Genomic DNA, 17632 nt, shown 5'->3' with positions numbered 1-17632 from the left:
ACTTGACAGGTGCATGACCTTAGAATCCGAATACAACAAGATGGCGTGAAGGGAAACGAGGCCTAGAGGGCCCATCTATTTATAGCCCCCACATCTTCGAATCGATGGCCCAGATCAAAGTAGATCCAACGGCTCGCAGGCGCACTGACCGCACGCCTTCTGAAAACTGAAGGTGATTGGCGGCACGTCTTCCATGATTAAGGTAATGAGGGCTGCACGACGTTCGAAATTAAGAGCCACTTCAGCACGTTTTGGGAATCCAAAAAGTCAGAAAAGTCAGGAAATCTCTTGATTCCCGCAGATGCATTTAATGTGATTAGTCAATCAAGTTTGAATTTTGGTCAAATCAGTCCATCACGCTTCATGAACTCCTCGCGCTAAGGCAACACTCTCAGCTCAAGGAGTGGGGGGCAATTGATGGAGGACGATTTGACCCGACCTATGAAATGGTGACACGTGGACACTGACTCAGCACGAGCAACAGCTCAGTATTGTTGCCTAGTGCAACCAAGTGACGGGCCCATAAAGCAGCTCGCTGCGTCGTAGCTCACAAAAGGAGAAGCTCGCCACAACGCGAGCTCCGGGTTCCCCGAGCTACCTTTGAAGGGATACTCTGAGGCAACTTTAGCTCGTGAGTTAGGGGAACTAGCTCGCCTGAGCTCCCAAGCGGACAAGTCATCCCAAGGACCAATTCTATTAAAGGTAACCTTGAAGTATTCCTAGCTCGCCACAAAGTAGCTCACGAATGAGTCGCACGAGCACTCATCAGGAAGCTTCTATCTGATAGGCCATACCGATCAGACTGCTTTACGTCCCTTACTGACGGCGCAGTCCCTGTCCTTTCAACAATCTGCATCCACGTCTCTCAGCAGGTGGAGGCGTGTCTGCCACTTTGGGGACATGTCACTCACCCGGGCGAGGAGTACGTCACAACGGCCACCTGCGCAGCCCTGGCAGGTAACGGCTGTGGCAGGGACCCAGTGGCGGTCATGCCCGACCTGACAAGAACGCCCCTATAAAAGCTCCCAGGGCGGAAGAGAAACTTCTTTTGAGACTTCAAATCTCTCGAGTATAGTGATAAAGCACGACCTACACACTTAGCACCGCACTCTTCTTTCCTTCCTTCCTTCTTGCGTTCTAACTTAAGCATCGGAGTATTCCCATCGGATAAAATCCCCGGGAATCCTTCATTTTCATCTTCTCAGGTGCCGTCCGTTGCCAACAAGGAGCCAGTCAGTAGCCAGTTAGGAGTGCCCAGATCGTGCCACATCAAAATCTAATCCCCCCGCTCATTTCTCTGCAAATAAATCCATTTGGGTTCTTAGATAGATTAGATATAGTTCATACTATACAGTTTTTCTAACCAGTACTCCCTTTTCATTGTTCGTTCATTCATGGACACTACTGTGCATCACTTGTTCCTTTTGATCACCTTCTCATGCCTCTCCTCCATACTCGCACAATCAAATGTGTACATCGTCCACATGGACTTATCCGCCATGCCTGAAACTTTCAGTAGCCACGATAGTTGGTACATGGCTATGCTTTCTTCTGTATCTGAAAAAACTTATGCTGTTGTTTCTACGACCTCCAAGGCCTCTAAACTTATCTACACACACTTACAGCAATGCCATCCATGGATTGGCTGCAATTCTCTCCCCTTCCGAGCTCGACTTGCTTAAAAGCTCACCGGGCTATGTTTCCTCCAATCAAGACGTGCCTCTTGCGGCTGATACAACCCATACATCTGAATTCCTTAGGTCTGAACTCCAACTACACGGCATCAAATTATGGCGCCGTTGTCATATTGGGCTAGTCGGCACCGGAATTTGGCCAGAGAGTGCCACCTTTAGAGATGACGGAATGACTCAAGTACCATAACGGTGGAAAGGAGAATGTATGAACGGAACTGATTTTAATTCTTCTATGTGCAACAGGAAGCTCATTGGAGCTCGGTTCTTCAACAAAGGTCTAGCTGCCAACACACCCAGTTTCAGTACATCGATGAATTCCCCTCGTGATACCGATGGACACGGAACCCATATTTCTTCCACAGCCGCCGGTAACTACGTGGAAGGCGTTTCCTACTTTGGCTACGCCAAGGGGACTGCCAAAGGCATGGCCCCAAAAGCACGCATGGCCATGTACAAAGCTCTCTGGGAAACAGGCACCTTCGCATCTGATGTTATTGCAGCCATAGACCAAGCAATTGCTGACGGTGTCGATATCATCTCATTGTCCTTGGGCAGATACTCGTTGTCTCTGTATTAAGACCCCATTGCCATTGCTTCCTTTTCAGCCATGAAGAAGGGCAATTTCGTTGCCGCATAGGCAGGAAATGATGGACCTTTCAGACTTACCCTTCACAATGATGCACCATGGCTACTAACTGTTGATTCAGGTACAGCCGGTCGTGAATTCAGCGGAATCGTTACTATGGGATGGTGTTTCAGTGTCGGGTGCATCTTTGGACCCAGAAAATCATTCGCTGATCAACTTGCCTCTCCTCTCGTGGCGTGAATATCTATTTTCCCAAAAGATTAATCCATAAAGAAAGTTAATGGAGGATTAACCTTTGTTGGAGAATTATTGGGAGATTGGACGGATAGGGACAGGTGGCCTGATTTGAGTGGGTTAGTAGAGAGGAGAAGAAAATGTTAAAAGGAAATCCGAACCGTGGGCTGTTAGCTAGTGCACTATGTTTGGGGGGGTCCATTGGATATATGACAAGTGGCAAGCTATGACGCCCAGATTGCCACTGATTTCCACTGACCTCTGTTGTCTCCAGACCCCCCACCTTTTACTTGTTTTTGCAAGCACCAAGCAAAGCTTTGAAGAGGCTTAGGCTTCCTTTTTATACTATGTACACGCAAAATGTAAGAACGCATGAACGCATTATAATCTTTACCAGCTTACTGCATATTTGGTTTGATCTTCACTTAACTAATTGATCTGTGAGAAGCTATATGAAATCGGCAAGCACCCAATGAGGTTGGGAGTACAGAGTTGATATATATGTATTTAGTAACATTGCGATTTCTATCTGAATTCTGAAACGTTTTGGATTGATCATACAAATTGGTGAGAGTTCTATCTGAAACTTTTTGAATTGATCAATGAAAATTTCCGTTTCTTTCTCAAATGTTAAATTTAACGTTTCAACTATAATTGTCAAAGATCAGTTTACATATGCTTTTTTCTATTAAAATGACTCATATGATGTAACAAAATATATTTCTCTTCAGTTAATTTGTAATTGGTGTAAAAATAAATTAATTTACATTGATTAATCCAAAACTTTTGAGGTAGAAACAGCAATGGTACTAAGTAGAATCTACCATAATAGGTTAGGGCTGTCAATGGGTTGGGTCCGACCCGATGGACCCGGATTGATTAGACCAGTACTGGTTCTAGAATTTGTACCGATGGATCGATTCTGATTCCAAATATATTTTTCTGATTATTATCGGATTGGAACCGGGTCCACCATGTCCCGAACCGAGCCTATATATATATATATATATATATATTATTAAATATATAATTATAATATAAATTATATATATGTTGTAATATTTAAACAAAATATGTCTAAAATGGTAATTTCGGCAGGGTTTCTTTCAAAACCCTATCGAAATGTCATTTCACATTTGCTTGCCCCTTTCATTTCTTTTCATCGAAAGGCTGAGCATTAACCTCCGACGCCAAACAGTGAACTGTGATTCCGTGAATAGATAAAGACCGATGCCGAACAGAGAAAGAAAGGCCGACACCGTCCGTCCGTTCGTTTGTCATCAATCTCTCATGGTCAACGCCTCACCGTTTTTTCTCCTCACAGAGGCACAAAGTCAGTGAGTCACAGCACAGGTCTGTAAGTATGTATCATCATTCTCTCTCCACCATTGCTTATAGTTTCATACGATACCAATAGTGCCCTTTTCTCCTTCATTTCTTCTGGAAAAACAAGGACCCCACCCCATTCTAATTTTATTTAAAGAAAAATAATGGGGTTTCACCCTCTTTTTCTTGGTCATCCCTACATTTTTTCTTCTTATTCTTCTACATATTTTAGTTTATGATTCCATCACCATTTTAGCTCATTAATCTGCAAAATGTAAATAAAAAGTTGATAGTTAATAATTTACTATTTAAAAATTATGCACACTTGAAATTGAGGAAAAAAGTTGGTTGCTTTTAAGTTTTAATTTCTTTGTTAGTTCAGGTTCAGGTTATAGACTGCCATCTTGTTATGTGTTCGGATCAAGATTCAAGAGTCACTATCTCGACTTTGTCTGTTGGAACTTGTTATAAAGTTGGTATGCGTTTTATTCATATTTTTCCCTTTCTTTTCTTCCATTCTTCTTTTTTTAGCAATAAAGAACATTACTCAGGTTTATTCACTATTCATTTATTTATTTTCTTTGATTTGGTAGACGGTGATACTGTCAAACTGTCAATTGAAAATGGACAGCCCAGTAATGTTTAGGGCCTACATGCGCCTAGGTTTGTTACCATACCATAGCCTAGTAAAATTCAGCCTGGTTTGGCTAGATCTGTGGTCTACATTTCCTAAACATATTTGTTTGTCCTGATTTTCTACTGCATTTAAGGAACTGTGGATTCCAACATTTTATTCTAGTGACAAGATCAACTATTCCTTTTCCTAGTCCAAATCCTGACCTTGTTAACTGCTAAGATCTTAAATTATAGCTCCCTTCCCCCTTTTTATTTTGTGGATTTGGCATTAATTCATGATAAAGATTCTCCCCACTTGTAAGTGGAGTTAAGATTTCTAGGGGTGGATTGAACAGTAAAAATCCCTTTTCTCTAACACAAAGTCTTGCCCTAAAAATAAAATACTACTTCTATCCCATCCCGTTAATTGTGGCTCATTCGTTAATCAGAAGCTCCATCTGGTCGGACTTGTAATTTGAAGAATTTTCTAACTCGGTCCAAGCAAATACTGTAAAGACCAAAAGAACCAGATGAAGGTGCTGTTTGGCAAGTCTTTTTTAGAAGATTTCTCGATAAACCTGACAGTCTAAAAACAATGTGACCTTTTGTATTAAGATCTTAGCAGCTTGAAGACCATTTAAGACGCATCTTTCCACATGAAGATGAGTTGAAAAAAAAGGTGAAAAACTCCATTTGAAACTTCTCAAAAATAGCCTAAAATGAGCTTCCTGCAGCTTTCTGTGGCTAGATATTTTCCCAACCAAAAGAGAAAATACTAAAAGACAAGTTGACGGGCTTCTGAAAATCCAACAATCCGCACAAAAAAACATGCCAAATGGGGCCAAATTTCTACCTTTTATCCTTGTGAGCTTTCACTTGTAATTAGGGCTCAATTTGGTAGAAATACATACAAATACAAATTTATAGAATGCAAAACCTTATAATTTGTATTAACTGTTCGCTCCGGAAACTCGCTTGAGAATCCAAGATGAAGGGAAGCTTAAGTCTTGGTGGGTGGAGGAATTTAGCATCCAGTTCTAAATATCCATTATTCACCGAAGCACTATGAAGAAAATAAAAAACAAGTGCACTAGAAATGAAATTCTTTCCATGAGCACATCTCTTGTTTTTCTCAAGACAATAGGGGTCATTCAAATTTAAAAGATTTAGACCTCTGATATAACCTTAGCATGTAAACATTCACGCATTTGGAATGCATGAACGAACCAAAAAGAGGAGCAGGGAAAGATAATGAACAGTATAAAAAAGGTAAGATAATTTTATAAATTAAAGAAAAAGGTAGTTTGAGTATTTAGAAAACTTTAAACAGTTGGACAATAATCTTTTTCGAAGTTAACTGATGCAATACTAACAGAGGGAGTTTTTATTGCAAACTGAAGTATAAGGGATCTTTGTCACTAACCCCATAATACAAGGGGGTCTTTATAATTTGATATTAAGGCCCAAAAGTTGCCCTTCTCTTTTAGAATCCCTAAAAAAATTCCACCAACAAAACTTGTGACTGGTTGGTCCTTTGTTTAACTAGTTGTAATAAAGCTTTTTCGTCATCCAATAGCTTTTTCTGTTAAATGTTATGATCCATCAGAAGTGTTTTTTTTTTCTATTCTTTTTTTCATTTTGTTTTTATACTTTTTTTTGTAAAGTTAAAAATGTATTTATAAAGCTAAAATGTATTTATTTTTTATTTTTCATTTTTATCAATCAATTGTCCCATATTGGGTTTGATTTCAATAGGCTAAATTTAATTCATAACAGTAAGAAAAAATATTACAAATAAACGTTTTTGTTTCTATTCCTAATTCATAAAATAATGAAGAAACTTGAATTGGATTTGTGCTAAATTTAGGATTTAATCCCCTGCACTTTTGCACTCGGACAGCGATGAAAATTAAAAACAGATCATGTAATCAGCAGTACGTAGATGTGTCTCGTATTAATTTTTAGCGTGGATAATGAAAATCATATTTTAATTCGTCCCAAAATTTTTCCTTTTCTTTCTTTTTTTTTTTTTAATTTGTTTGTTTGGAGATAGGATTAACTGAACGCTATGGCTGTGTAGCGTGCTGTAGAACCAATGATAAGGCCCCACGCAGGTCAAAAAAAACGTACGACCCACAGCCATTCAAGCTCTCCCTAGCATGAACCATGGGGGTTTACCCTCAGCCATCGCATTAAACTAATCTGAATTAGGGATGTTAACAGGTCAGGTTTGGCGTTGGTTTGCCTCAACCCTAACCCGACCCTCCAGCACTCCATCCCAAATCCAATCCAGCCTGACTTAAAAAAAATACATGATTACCGAACCTGACTTGACCCTTTAGGGTTTAACTTGGTTCTGGCTTAACTTGACCCATATAATTTTAAATGTATTTTTTAACACATTTTGAAGACCTACAATATATTAATTTAAATAAAGAAATTGTTTTATAGATTTTAAGGTATTATTTTTTTCCATTAAAAAAAAGAAAATCAAAATCTACAAATAAATAAATTATAAACTTTGAGTCTATAAAGTTCAAAGTCAAAAAATTCCAAGAATACTTGGTATATATGCAAGGTATCATGACCTGGTGAGGCAGGTCAACAAAAAATCGAACCCAACTCAGGTCAAAGAATCAACACCTTAACCCAACCTTAAAACAAATATACTTGACCCTAACCTAACCCTATAGGGTCGGTTCAAGCCGAGTTTACCATTTAACCCAATTCATTGACATCCCTAATTTGAACCTAGGGAGAAAGGGTGGAATTTCTCCAAGATAATGCCTTGGCTGTGTTTGGTTGCAATGCGATTTTATTTGACTAGTATAAATGTATGGGAGTGCAAATGAAAAAAATGCAAACTTTGATTTAATTTTGTTTTGAATTTAATTACTTTATTCTGTTTTAGGTCTTATTTTACTTCATTTGTTACTACAACCAAACGAATAAGGTAGATTTTGAAACAAAAATAAATTAAAATTTACACCCAAAACATTTGTATTGTCATAGTTTTGCATCAGTGGAAATAAATTTGCACTGCAACCAAACACAGCCTTTAACAACGTTGAAAAACATGTCAAGAAAGAAATAGCTTAAATCCAGAGACCAAAACAAAAATATATTTTTGATCAGTCATATATATATAGAACAAACAGTGAACAAGTTCACTGTAATGGACACCAATTGCACAACATTTATAAGCAGCAATCCCAATTTATTTTATTTTATTTCTTAGGCTACATCTGCAGCTTAAGTAACAGAGTAGACAAAACAGTGTGGAGTGTGATCGCCAGGACGGCTTAGTTGGTTTTCCTGCAATTGGTCCTTATTTCACCGTTGCTGCCGGTGAGCGGGCTAATATTGCCCATCTTCACCATTGCGCTTGCAAAATCTGAAGAGAAGGTTGCGGAATTGCTGCTGTAAGAGCTAACTTGAGAGTCTGTGGAGCCACCATTGTAGAGCTGCTGATCCGAGTGTAAAAGTCCTTTGTTGTTCACCAAATTCTTGAAATAAGCATTATCAAAAGCTGTAGGGCTTGTAGCGTCAAGGGGAGAGAGATTGCTGTCTCCACCAGTACTCGGACAGTTGGACTTCAATGATGTCGCCAATGAAGAATTTATATTAGTCTCGTTGTAGATGCGAGACCTGAAACTTGTGCACCTAGCTTGCCCTATGGTGTGAGCTCCTATGCATATATACAAACAAATTAAAACAGAAGAAGATATATGATATATAATTAATTAAGGAGAATTAATGATCAGATGGATTCATTCATGGCATGGATTGTACGTAGTACTCAGCTAATGGAACAGAGCATTTGACAACCACTTGAATTAATTCAGAAGGACAGATGAGATGAGAATCCAAATGCTCTTGGCATTTGTACTGGTTTTACTTACCTGAAAGAGCGACCATTTCCTTGGCAGTAAGACCCTTTTTTGAGAAAGCGGATGTAAGGTCACTAAGATCCAAGGTTGGAGCAGGGATGTCGCTGTTGGCAGCACTTAGACTTGCTGTGGTCGCATCTCTTCTGCCCAACTGTACTGTCCATGAAGGCCCACCCAACTGAAACATCAAAACATGCAACACCATCGTTACCATGCAAAAATCACAAATTAGTGCTTATATATGATCGAACAAAAGAAAGTGAGGGTTTTGGCTTGTTACAGCAACAACGGAATCCCGAGCTGCAACAGCAAGAATATCTGCACAGGAAACAACACCGGGGCACACACTCTCCACTTTACTTTTAATGGTGTCGATCACATCAAACCCTCGCACTGAATTTGCATTTGCGGTTGCCGTCTTTTCCCCCGTGAAGCTCGAGGTATCGTCCAGCAGTATAGATCCATCGCATCCCTGTTTAAAACACACACATATATCGTTTGGTTTCTCCTACCTGCTAAGTATTGTATATAAATCTCTCTCTCTCTCTCTCTCTCTCTCATATTACGGACATGTACATAGAATATTCTATGTAGAGGCCCGGGTGATTCCTCCTGTCTATCTGAAACAAAAAAAAAGGGTGTTAAGGAATCTAGGGGCCGGTCGGGACAGAAATTGATCGGGATGATTTACATAGATGCATGCATGGCTCGATCGAGTTCAAAAGGGACGGGACGAAATTACTTTTCAATCTACAGTACCACACCGGGCCTATTATTTATGAATTGACTTGGGTCTATAACTCGATGATGTACTATTGCTTTTAGCTAAAACAAATGAAAGAAGAAAGTAAGGGCTTGGTGTGGTGGGTGGTTGTCAAGACTTGTGCCCTGTTAATGTTGATGTATAGGATAAAAACCAGACAAATCGATTTCGCCTCAAAATGAACCCAATCTGTGCATGAATCCGCGTTTCCAGCAAGGAAATTAGAAGTTGCATGCATGCATGGTTGGCAGCTTTAGACTGGCCATTGATATTGGTTTTCCTTTGGGGCTTTGATGAACATATATAGCTGGGTTTTTTCTATAACGAGAACGATGATGAAAGTAAATGCAGTGAAACCAAATGCTAAGTGATATAGGAAAGGACGAACCTCCTTTCGAACTGGGGAAAGTGTTGAAGACTCAGTATTGCAAAGAAAACTACGTACGTGCATGCATGGTATAAAGACTAACACAGAGAGAGAGAGAGAGACTCTCAAGAATGGAAATGTTAAATTTAAATTAGTAGGTAAGAGCGAGGCATGGACTTGCATTGACGAAACAATCGTGGAAATGGAGACGGAGCAAGGAAGCGCCCATGCGCTTCTCTTTGGCAACAGCAGCGGTCACGCCAGACTTAATGGTAGAAAAGGCTTTGGGGCATGAAGTGTCGTAGTATGTGGAGGATAGCTGAGCGGATACCATCCCCACCGAGAGTACCAACATGGCAATCACCCACAATAAGCTTATAGAGCTGGAGGAGGGAGATGCAATTGCCACTGCCATGGACTTCACGTACACAACTACCCTGCAGTACCACTGATAAAATTATTTAGCCTTAGCTGCTTATTGCATGCCTTGGAGATGCTTTGGTGTTGGTCGACTCTCTGGACTCTGGACTCGATCCCTATTTATAATAATTCTTATGCTCATATATAGTGGGCGGTTTGTGCATTTCCTAGCTACTTTATTTGCTGCCATCATCAGCCAAAGGTCAAAAAACAAGAGTACAATTTGTAAAGGTTAACTAATCTGAATCCTCCCAGTCCCACTACTCTTTTGTTTAAGTGCCCGGTCGTATCTCTTCGTCTGCACCTACACCTACTGCTTTATTATTATTAGTTCGAAAATACCCTCACTCTTGACAGATAAATACAAAATCCCAAGGGCTTCGATCGTTTAATTACTCGATCCTTCTTCTATTTTCTTCGTTTAGATGAATGACATAGCCATTGGGCATTAGTTATCCAATGCCCAAACGTCTTCCTTTTCTTTTCTGTTTAGGCTGTGTTTGGTTAATTTGAAAGAGAAGGTAGGAAAAGGAAGTTCCTATACCTTTTTCTTTTAAGCCAAATACAGCCTTAGGTGGACACAATCTCTTAGGCTATGTTTGGTTTGAAGGAAAAAGAAGGGAAAGATAAGAAACTCTATACAAAGTTTGTAAAGGTTTTCTTACCTTTTTCTACTTTTTCATTCAAACCAAACACAACCTTAGTCTTTTAGGTAGGAGTGAACCCAATCATCTTTCATCTTGAATTTGTAGGAGGAATCAACGAAACCAGCAAGAAAGCCTCGACCATTCAAGCTTTGAGTATTTAAGATTAGGTCTTAATTAGTGGTACAAGTAGTGAAATTTCGGTATTTCTTTAAAATGTCAAGGGTGTTTAATCAGAGGAGCGTGTGAACGGAACCACCACTTGGGATCTCTCACTCTCGATTTGGTGGATTTTTGGTCAATATAATTAAAATCGGTAGAAAAAGAATCTATCATCTGCTGCCTATTTAACTTCTAAGCTATCATTTGGAACCTCCCCAAACTTATAACTGTTTGTCCAACGTCAACGAATTAGTAGAACTAAGAGGTAGAAGTGCAGTTTGGGTCGGGACGGGTCGGGTCTGGATTGACTTGTCTATTACAAATGTCATCTTCATAACGTTTGAATGGTGCAAAGAAACCAAGGAAAAAACCATGGAGGCCTAAATGACCTTGCGCACTAAGAAAGCCTTTTGATATACATTTGAAGAATCCCACTCTAGGAATGGCAACAGTGACCCTTTCCCACACATGAAAATGCAACTCTCCCCAACACTACCCTCCCCTCATTAGAGGGTGGGGTGGGTTGGATGGCAGGTTGAGTCTAGAATCTACATCTAATTTCTTCTATTATTTTCTATTATATGTAATAAAATAACATAAACATAATTCAAAATTCTTAATTATTTAATTAAAACATGCAAACAATACATAAATTATCAATTATTCTTCAAATAAAATCCAAAATATTATTAAATTAAACACCTAATACATTAATCCATATTCATTCCAACAATACATAGATCAGGGAGGATTTGACTTAGTCTAATACTGTACCCTACCTATATCTATATGGGTTGTAACTTGTAAAATCCCCAAAGTCATACCCACCCCAAAATCTGTTTTTCAAGTAAAAGAACCCACCCCATGGTAGAGGTGGATACTTGGCGGGCTAGGGTAGAAATTGCCCTCCCTACCCCACACACTCCTTAAGCTTATGGTGATAGATATGGTTTGCCATTCCAGCGTCCAATCCGTGGTAATTTTAATTTCTACAATGAATTTGATTATTGAAAGCTACTTCCTCCTGTCTACCATTCAAATCTTCTATTCTTTCACAAAGTTTTATCTACAGGGTATGCTTAATATCCAAGTATATATGTATATGTGTATCTGTGTGTGCGTGTAGACTGTGGACATAATAACGCAATTAAGATAGGCCAAGGACAGCTGGTACATTAGGCTCAACCACATAATAGCTCAGTTGGTCACTTTTAGTCTGTAGTAGAAATACAATTTGGTGAGGTTGGTAGGTGTTATATTTTCGGTTGATACTTAGTTTGGATCTTACAAGCTTCTTTTTAATAAATTTCCCCTAATTAAATTAAATTAATACAGGGCAGATTAAATAAACACTGTTTTCCAAAATATTCCAACATCTTTTTTGAAAAGCTTAATTATCTTTAATCAGCCTAATTTTATTGACTTCTCATAATCCAATTAATTGCAACCTCGCATCTTGAATGATTTTTATCTTTCCGACTAATGGAAATTTATATATCAAAACTACATTTTATAATTATTAAAATAATGAAGTTGGTAGGGATTTGCTTTAACACTTTGCTAATCACAAACAAGGATAAAATTAGAGACAGTCACATAAAAAAGAATTATTAATCGCAAATTTTGAGGAGCCATGAAGTTGAAATTCAAAAAAACGTTTTCTCCACACACACACAAAAAAAGAAAAAAAGTTCAAGTGGTGGCTCCCCTAATCTTTTCTTCCTGAAATGTGAATAACTAATCCACTCCACAAATATTTTATCAAATATGCTTTCTCCTTTTCTAGAAGAGTTGGACGAAAAGAAATTCAGCGTTGTGGACTGCTTTTAACCTTTGAGGGGTTTGTAGAAAATGTGCAGTGAGGATTGAGACGTGAGAACTCTTTTGAAATTGAGGCACGCCTCCCTCTTCGGCTCTTCCTTCCTTTTTTGACTTGTGTTCACCATCTGATTTTAATATTACCGTCAACTAGTCGACTTCTGAAGTCAATCGTTTTACGCGGCAAGGATCGGATCGGAGTTAACTGCGGAGAAAGATATTACAGTTATTGTTGTATTGGTCCTCAATCCTCATACTCATAGTAGCTTTTATCTTATGGGTCATGTGTTGGGTCTGGGCCTCTCTGGACAGAAGATTTGTAGATGGGCCTAACATGGCCCCGTCCATGTTTAAATTATCGGGTATTCGGGTACCAATCTCAACTAAATTTATGGATGTAATAACAATCACTCTATTTATTATTTGGGCCAAAACTTTGGAGCTTTCATTTTATAACTTGGACAACATTTTCTCCGACATTCAATTATTGCGCATTGCATCCAGATGGTTTTCTCCATTTTGAGGACTCTAAACTCCTTTTTGGTTGCATAAAATAACATGTAGTAATAGATAGGAAAATAAAAAATGGCATCTTTTCTAATCTTTTTTAAATTACTTTCTGCAAAGAGGATCAGGGATGGACCTCTCATTCACGACATCCATGGTAACTCACCAATTTACATTTTCATATTGAACACCATTTCAGAGAAAATCATTTGTTTACCTTCATTTTTACACAAACCAAACACAGCCCTAATGGTAATTTGCAGTTTACATGAAAGTGTGAACGACCCAGCATATCAGAGTTTGGAAGTTATTTTCAATTAATTTCATCATTCTTATCATGTGTTGCTGAATCTAGCTTTGACAAACGGCTTTACTTTGATGCCTAAATACAAAATAACGTTTTTTTTTTTTTTAATTTCTGCTAGTGATGGGACTACTTCCCTTTCTTCTCATGAGCACCTTTTTGTTTTCAGTTCTTCTGGGAAATCAGAATCTTATGTGAGGTTGGTTATCTCTAGTAAATCATAAGCATGACCTTACAAGAAAAAGGAAATGTTAATCATATTCCTTTTTGATTGCTCATTTCTAAATTTGCCTCTCACTTAATAGCAGGGTTTTCGACTTTTCCCTCTATTTATGTTCTTATATGCATGGCAAAGTTGTATGCATGTAAAAAGTTGAAATATTATATTTATATTTTATAGTATTTTTTTTTTTTATGTTTGAAATGCTAGCTAGATGAACAATTTCATTATCTCAGTGGGTAAATATCAGATGTTACAATGTTTTTCAAAAAGTCCGGGCATGTTGACCAAATTCATGGATAAGAGAGATGAAAGAGCTTTTCTAGCAACATAGTGGGCTGCTTAATTTCCTCTACATGGGACTGAATTGACTGAGATAAGTGGTTCAGTAGAGCCTACCAACAGAAGCTTTGTGATGATTAAATCGTCGCCTTCTGTAATGACATGTTTCAAAGGATAATTTACTAGCAAACTGCAATCCGTGATAAAAAGCCAAAGCTTCAACCTCCATTGTGGTGCAACTTGGCGTAGGAATTGCTCGTGAGAAGAGGTGTACACCATTGTGATCTTCTTGCTCCCGCCTATGAGTTCTTGTAGCTTCATCTACATTAATTTGCACAGTGTTTGCTGGAGTTTCTAGTCTTTGATCACTCGGATTGCTCTGTAGAATTGATTCAAAAAATTTCATTAATGGGCCTGAAACTCCAGCTGGTAACTGAAAGTGACAAATATAATGCTGATAGGTTGTTCAGATTCAGCTGGTAAATGAGGTATTTTCAAGAGCCATTGCTTGGTTTGACGATAAAACCATGGGCTGACAAGCTTTGATAACAGGGTTTCCACTTTTAGGGGTGCAATTTCAATGTTCCTGAGCCCAAATAAAGTAAAATGCTAAAATGGGCCAACCCGAGTTGCACCCATAGTCACTGTGTAAAAAATTGCCAAAGGTTAGGCCACTACCAGTCTACCAACTCTAGCCTATAGGCTATAACCTGCATCATCGTTGGTTAGTGGCCTTCTTGATCTTCCATTCAATGATGTTAAACTTGGAGCACAAAGAGAACCATTTTGTGACCGGGCCATAAGTTCAATGGTTCAACCATTCAACTCTTTTAAATTAAAATGAGAAAATTTTAAAAGTTAAAATAGTTCTAGACTTTTTTTAAAGATGTTTTACATAAAAGCAAGCGTAAAACAATAAATATTAGTGAGTATACCACATCATTAATAATAATCCAAATGGGGTTATTTTACTCATAAATGTCCATTATAGTTGCAATCTCTCTCTATCATTCCTATGAAGAAAGGGTTTCTTACAGATAAGGATAACCTTTTGCCCTTAATATCAATAAAAAGTAATATTTTTATATAATAATTAAAATAGGGTAAATTTTTTGAAAAAAAAAAATATCAAGAAAGGGCACTACAATTCATCTTCCTATTCATGCGAATGATCATAACATTCCGGTGCTCCACTGAACCCATTGCAGTCCTCTAAGGTCGCCTTCATGAACGGCACGGATACTCCCAACATGGCCTTCCAATAGTTAATACCATCTTCCTAATGCCTTCCATGACAAATTGAAAGGAGTGCACGCCAAGCGAAAGAGGGTTTGTTTGCGGATTTGAATCCAAAAGGCTTTGTCACGTAGGTAAAGTGTGACAGTGGCATTAGCCGCGATGTGTTCTAGCCTTTCCTTTGTCTAGGCTCCGATTCTGATTCTGATTTGCTTGTGACAGGTGTGCTCCGATTCTGATTTGCTTGTGCGCCTGAGGATCGCGCTTTCGGCTTATCCAAAGAAGCTAGCTTGGCGTTGTTTCGGGTTTCAGTTGTCTCGTCCGCTATGAGTGTAAAGCTCTGCTTTTGTTGGTTTTTGATAAGGAAGTGAGGGAGCGATACTATTAGCTAAAAAATTTACCCTATTTTAGTTATTATATAAAAATATTATTTCTTTTTTATATTAAAGGCAAAAAGTTTCCTTTATTAAAACCCCATGAAAAAATGAAAAAAAGAAAAACCTAATGCTTTTTTTTTTGTACACAGGAAGAGAAAATAAAGTCTACGACCAACAAGGGGTAGAACAACCCCACAGATCCTCAAGATGACATCTTTCAATGGATAACCTGTTCTCTCTAATGATATCACAGATTCACGGTGCCCCAAATTGTTTAAGTACATTTTTGGGAGTGATTAAGTTAATAATAAGTGCTTAAAAACAAGGACTTATTCGAATAAACATTTATTTGCATTTGGCACCCAATTTTTTCAAGTGCTTATTTTTTAAAATAAACACTTATTTTTTATTGGGTGTTTGATAGTCTTTTTCTCTAATAAGCACTTAAGTAAGCATTTGTGACTATTTTGTCCTTCATTTTCTTTTATGGAAAGCATTTTATAAAAGTACTTTCATAAAAGTGCTTTTCATAAGAGTGCTTTTTGTAAAGTACTTTCATAAAAATGCTTTCACAAAGTATTTTTATAAAAGTGCTTTTGTGAAGGTACTTTCATAAAAGTGCTTTTATAAAATTCAACTAGAGATAATTTTATAAGTGGTATTTTAAAATTCAACTATAGATAATTTTGGAAGAAAAAAGTTGAATAAGTGCTTATTGTATATGCACTTTAAAAAAGCTGGGAATTTGGGCTTAAAAAATAAGCCCTTATTTTTAAAATAAGCACTTATTTCAGGCTTATTTCCTAAATACCAATAAGTGCTTAATGGCCCAAATAAGCACTTATTTTTAAGCACTCCCAAACATGGCCTAAATCTGATGTAGTTTCTTTTGGAATCAGCTAGGAGATGCTGAACTTAGAGTCCATTTGCCTTATAGTCAAAATCGGAATCAAAATCTTTCATAATCAGAACTGGAATGGTCTATTTTCATAGCCTGTTTGGTTCAGACAGGAATAAAATGAGAATTGAAATCAGCAGGAATGGGATTTCATTCCCAAGGGACAGAAAATTATCATTCCCTTAAATGAGGGAATGCCATTCCAGCAGGAATGAAATTGAGATTCTGATTGCACTCAATCAAACAATTAAACAAAATAACCCATTCTGATTCCAGACTCTATAGTGTTTTAAAACCGGTACAGATTCGGAACCACACTTCCCTTTAGCTTAACGTAGAAATGGGTCAGCAGTTTAATGGTTATCCAATGACGTTTAGCATTATGAAAAGGATAAAATATAAAAACCTCTCCTGAATTTTATGACAATCATAAAAACTTCCCCTATATTTTCACTTTAACAAAAACCTCCCTTATAATTTTGAAAAAACATACACTTGCCTCCCATCCATCATCATTTCAGATGAAAAAGGATTATATAATACATTTATTTTATGAAAATACCTTTATTGCCCTTATATCTATCAACTCAAATATAAAATTAGCAAAATACCCAAAACACTGTTCATCTTCTTCGCTCAATAAATGATAACCAAGGTGGCGAAGAAAACCCAGTAGGTCCTCCATCCTTCCATTCCCCCTCTCTCTACCTTTCTCTCTCCTCCATGCTTTATTCTTCTCACTCCTCTCACTTTAAATCAAATGGAGAAATCTTTTTTTTGGTAAAAGAAAGTATATTAAAAGGAACCCAGAAAAACACTAACGATACATTATTATCCCCTTTTTACAGTTGGCAAAAAGACTATTGTTTGTTTGGAGGGGATAATGAGCATAGACATAAGATATGCGGATTTTGGCTAAATTAGCTATACTATGGGCTTTCATGACCGCAGACCTGTTAACAAAAACTAGTTTAATATTAATAAAAAAAGAGAGTAAATGTTTGATGTGCTCATGAATAATTTGGACGTTCCCATTAATGTTTGCTCCGGCTCCTTTTAAAGTCATAAGACCTGCTTTGGCATCTGAGAGAAGAGTTGTTGTTGTGATGTTTTGCTTCACAAGGTATCTGAGACCTCTTGCAATCGCCCACATCTCCGCTACAGCTAGGGAAGAGGCCAGACATGGTTGTCCTTCTGCAAAAGAGTGATTCAGAGCATGAGAAATAAAGAAAAGCCCTGTAGTAGTATCCATGCTGCACGGATCCCAAGATCCATCTATCAAGACAATG

At 37.9% G+C, this 17632-nt stretch overlaps 1 protein-coding gene, 1 long non-coding RNA gene and 1 pseudogene across 2 annotated transcripts; 2 read left to right on the top strand and 1 right to left on the bottom strand.

The window, feature by feature from the left end:
• Positions 1-1394: 1394 nt before the first annotated feature.
• LOC104602676 (subtilisin-like protease SBT3 pseudogene) lies at positions 1395-2551 on the top strand (annotated as a pseudogene).
• Positions 2552-3671: 1120 nt separating this feature from the next.
• Positions 3672-4667, top strand: LOC104602476 (uncharacterized). Its single transcript, XR_016081986.1, has 3 exons — positions 3672-3867; positions 4223-4316; positions 4434-4667. It is a non-coding gene; the product is annotated as an uncharacterized LOC104602476 (long non-coding RNA).
• A 2798-nt stretch (positions 4668-7465) lies between these two features.
• Positions 7466-9987, bottom strand: LOC104602477 (cationic peroxidase 1-like). Its single transcript, XM_010266170.2, has 4 exons — positions 9657-9987; positions 8626-8817; positions 8358-8523; positions 7466-8143 (listed from the first exon to the last, which is right to left on the bottom strand). Exons 1-4 carry the CDS (start codon positions 9888-9890, stop codon positions 7758-7760), a joined length of 978 nt encoding a protein of 325 aa, XP_010264472.1. The 5' UTR covers positions 9891-9987; the 3' UTR covers positions 7466-7757.
• Between the last annotated feature and the right edge of the window lie 7645 nt (positions 9988-17632).

This window comes from Nelumbo nucifera, chromosome 2 (assembly GCF_055504915.1).
Source record: "Nelumbo nucifera cultivar China Antique chromosome 2, China Antique-T2T, whole genome shotgun sequence".
In the NCBI taxonomy this organism is placed as follows: domain Eukaryota; kingdom Viridiplantae; phylum Streptophyta; class Magnoliopsida; order Proteales; family Nelumbonaceae; genus Nelumbo; species Nelumbo nucifera.
This window is presented reverse-complemented; position numbering and strand designations above follow the sequence as displayed.

Bases quoted from the DNA above. Each gene is read 5' to 3' on its own strand.
- LOC104602477 (XM_010266170.2), bottom strand. From the start codon at position 9,890: ATGGCAGTGGCAATTGCATCTCCCTCCTCCAGCTCTATAAGCTTATTG. The intron at 8,818-9,656 runs GCAAGTCCATGC...TGTTTTAAACAG, and splicing joins TCCACGATTGTTTCGTCAAT to GGATGCGATGGATCTATACT. The intron at 8,144-8,357 runs GTAAGTAAAACC...ATATATGCATAG, and splicing joins GGAAATGGTCGCTCTTTCAG to GAGCTCACACCATAGGGCAA.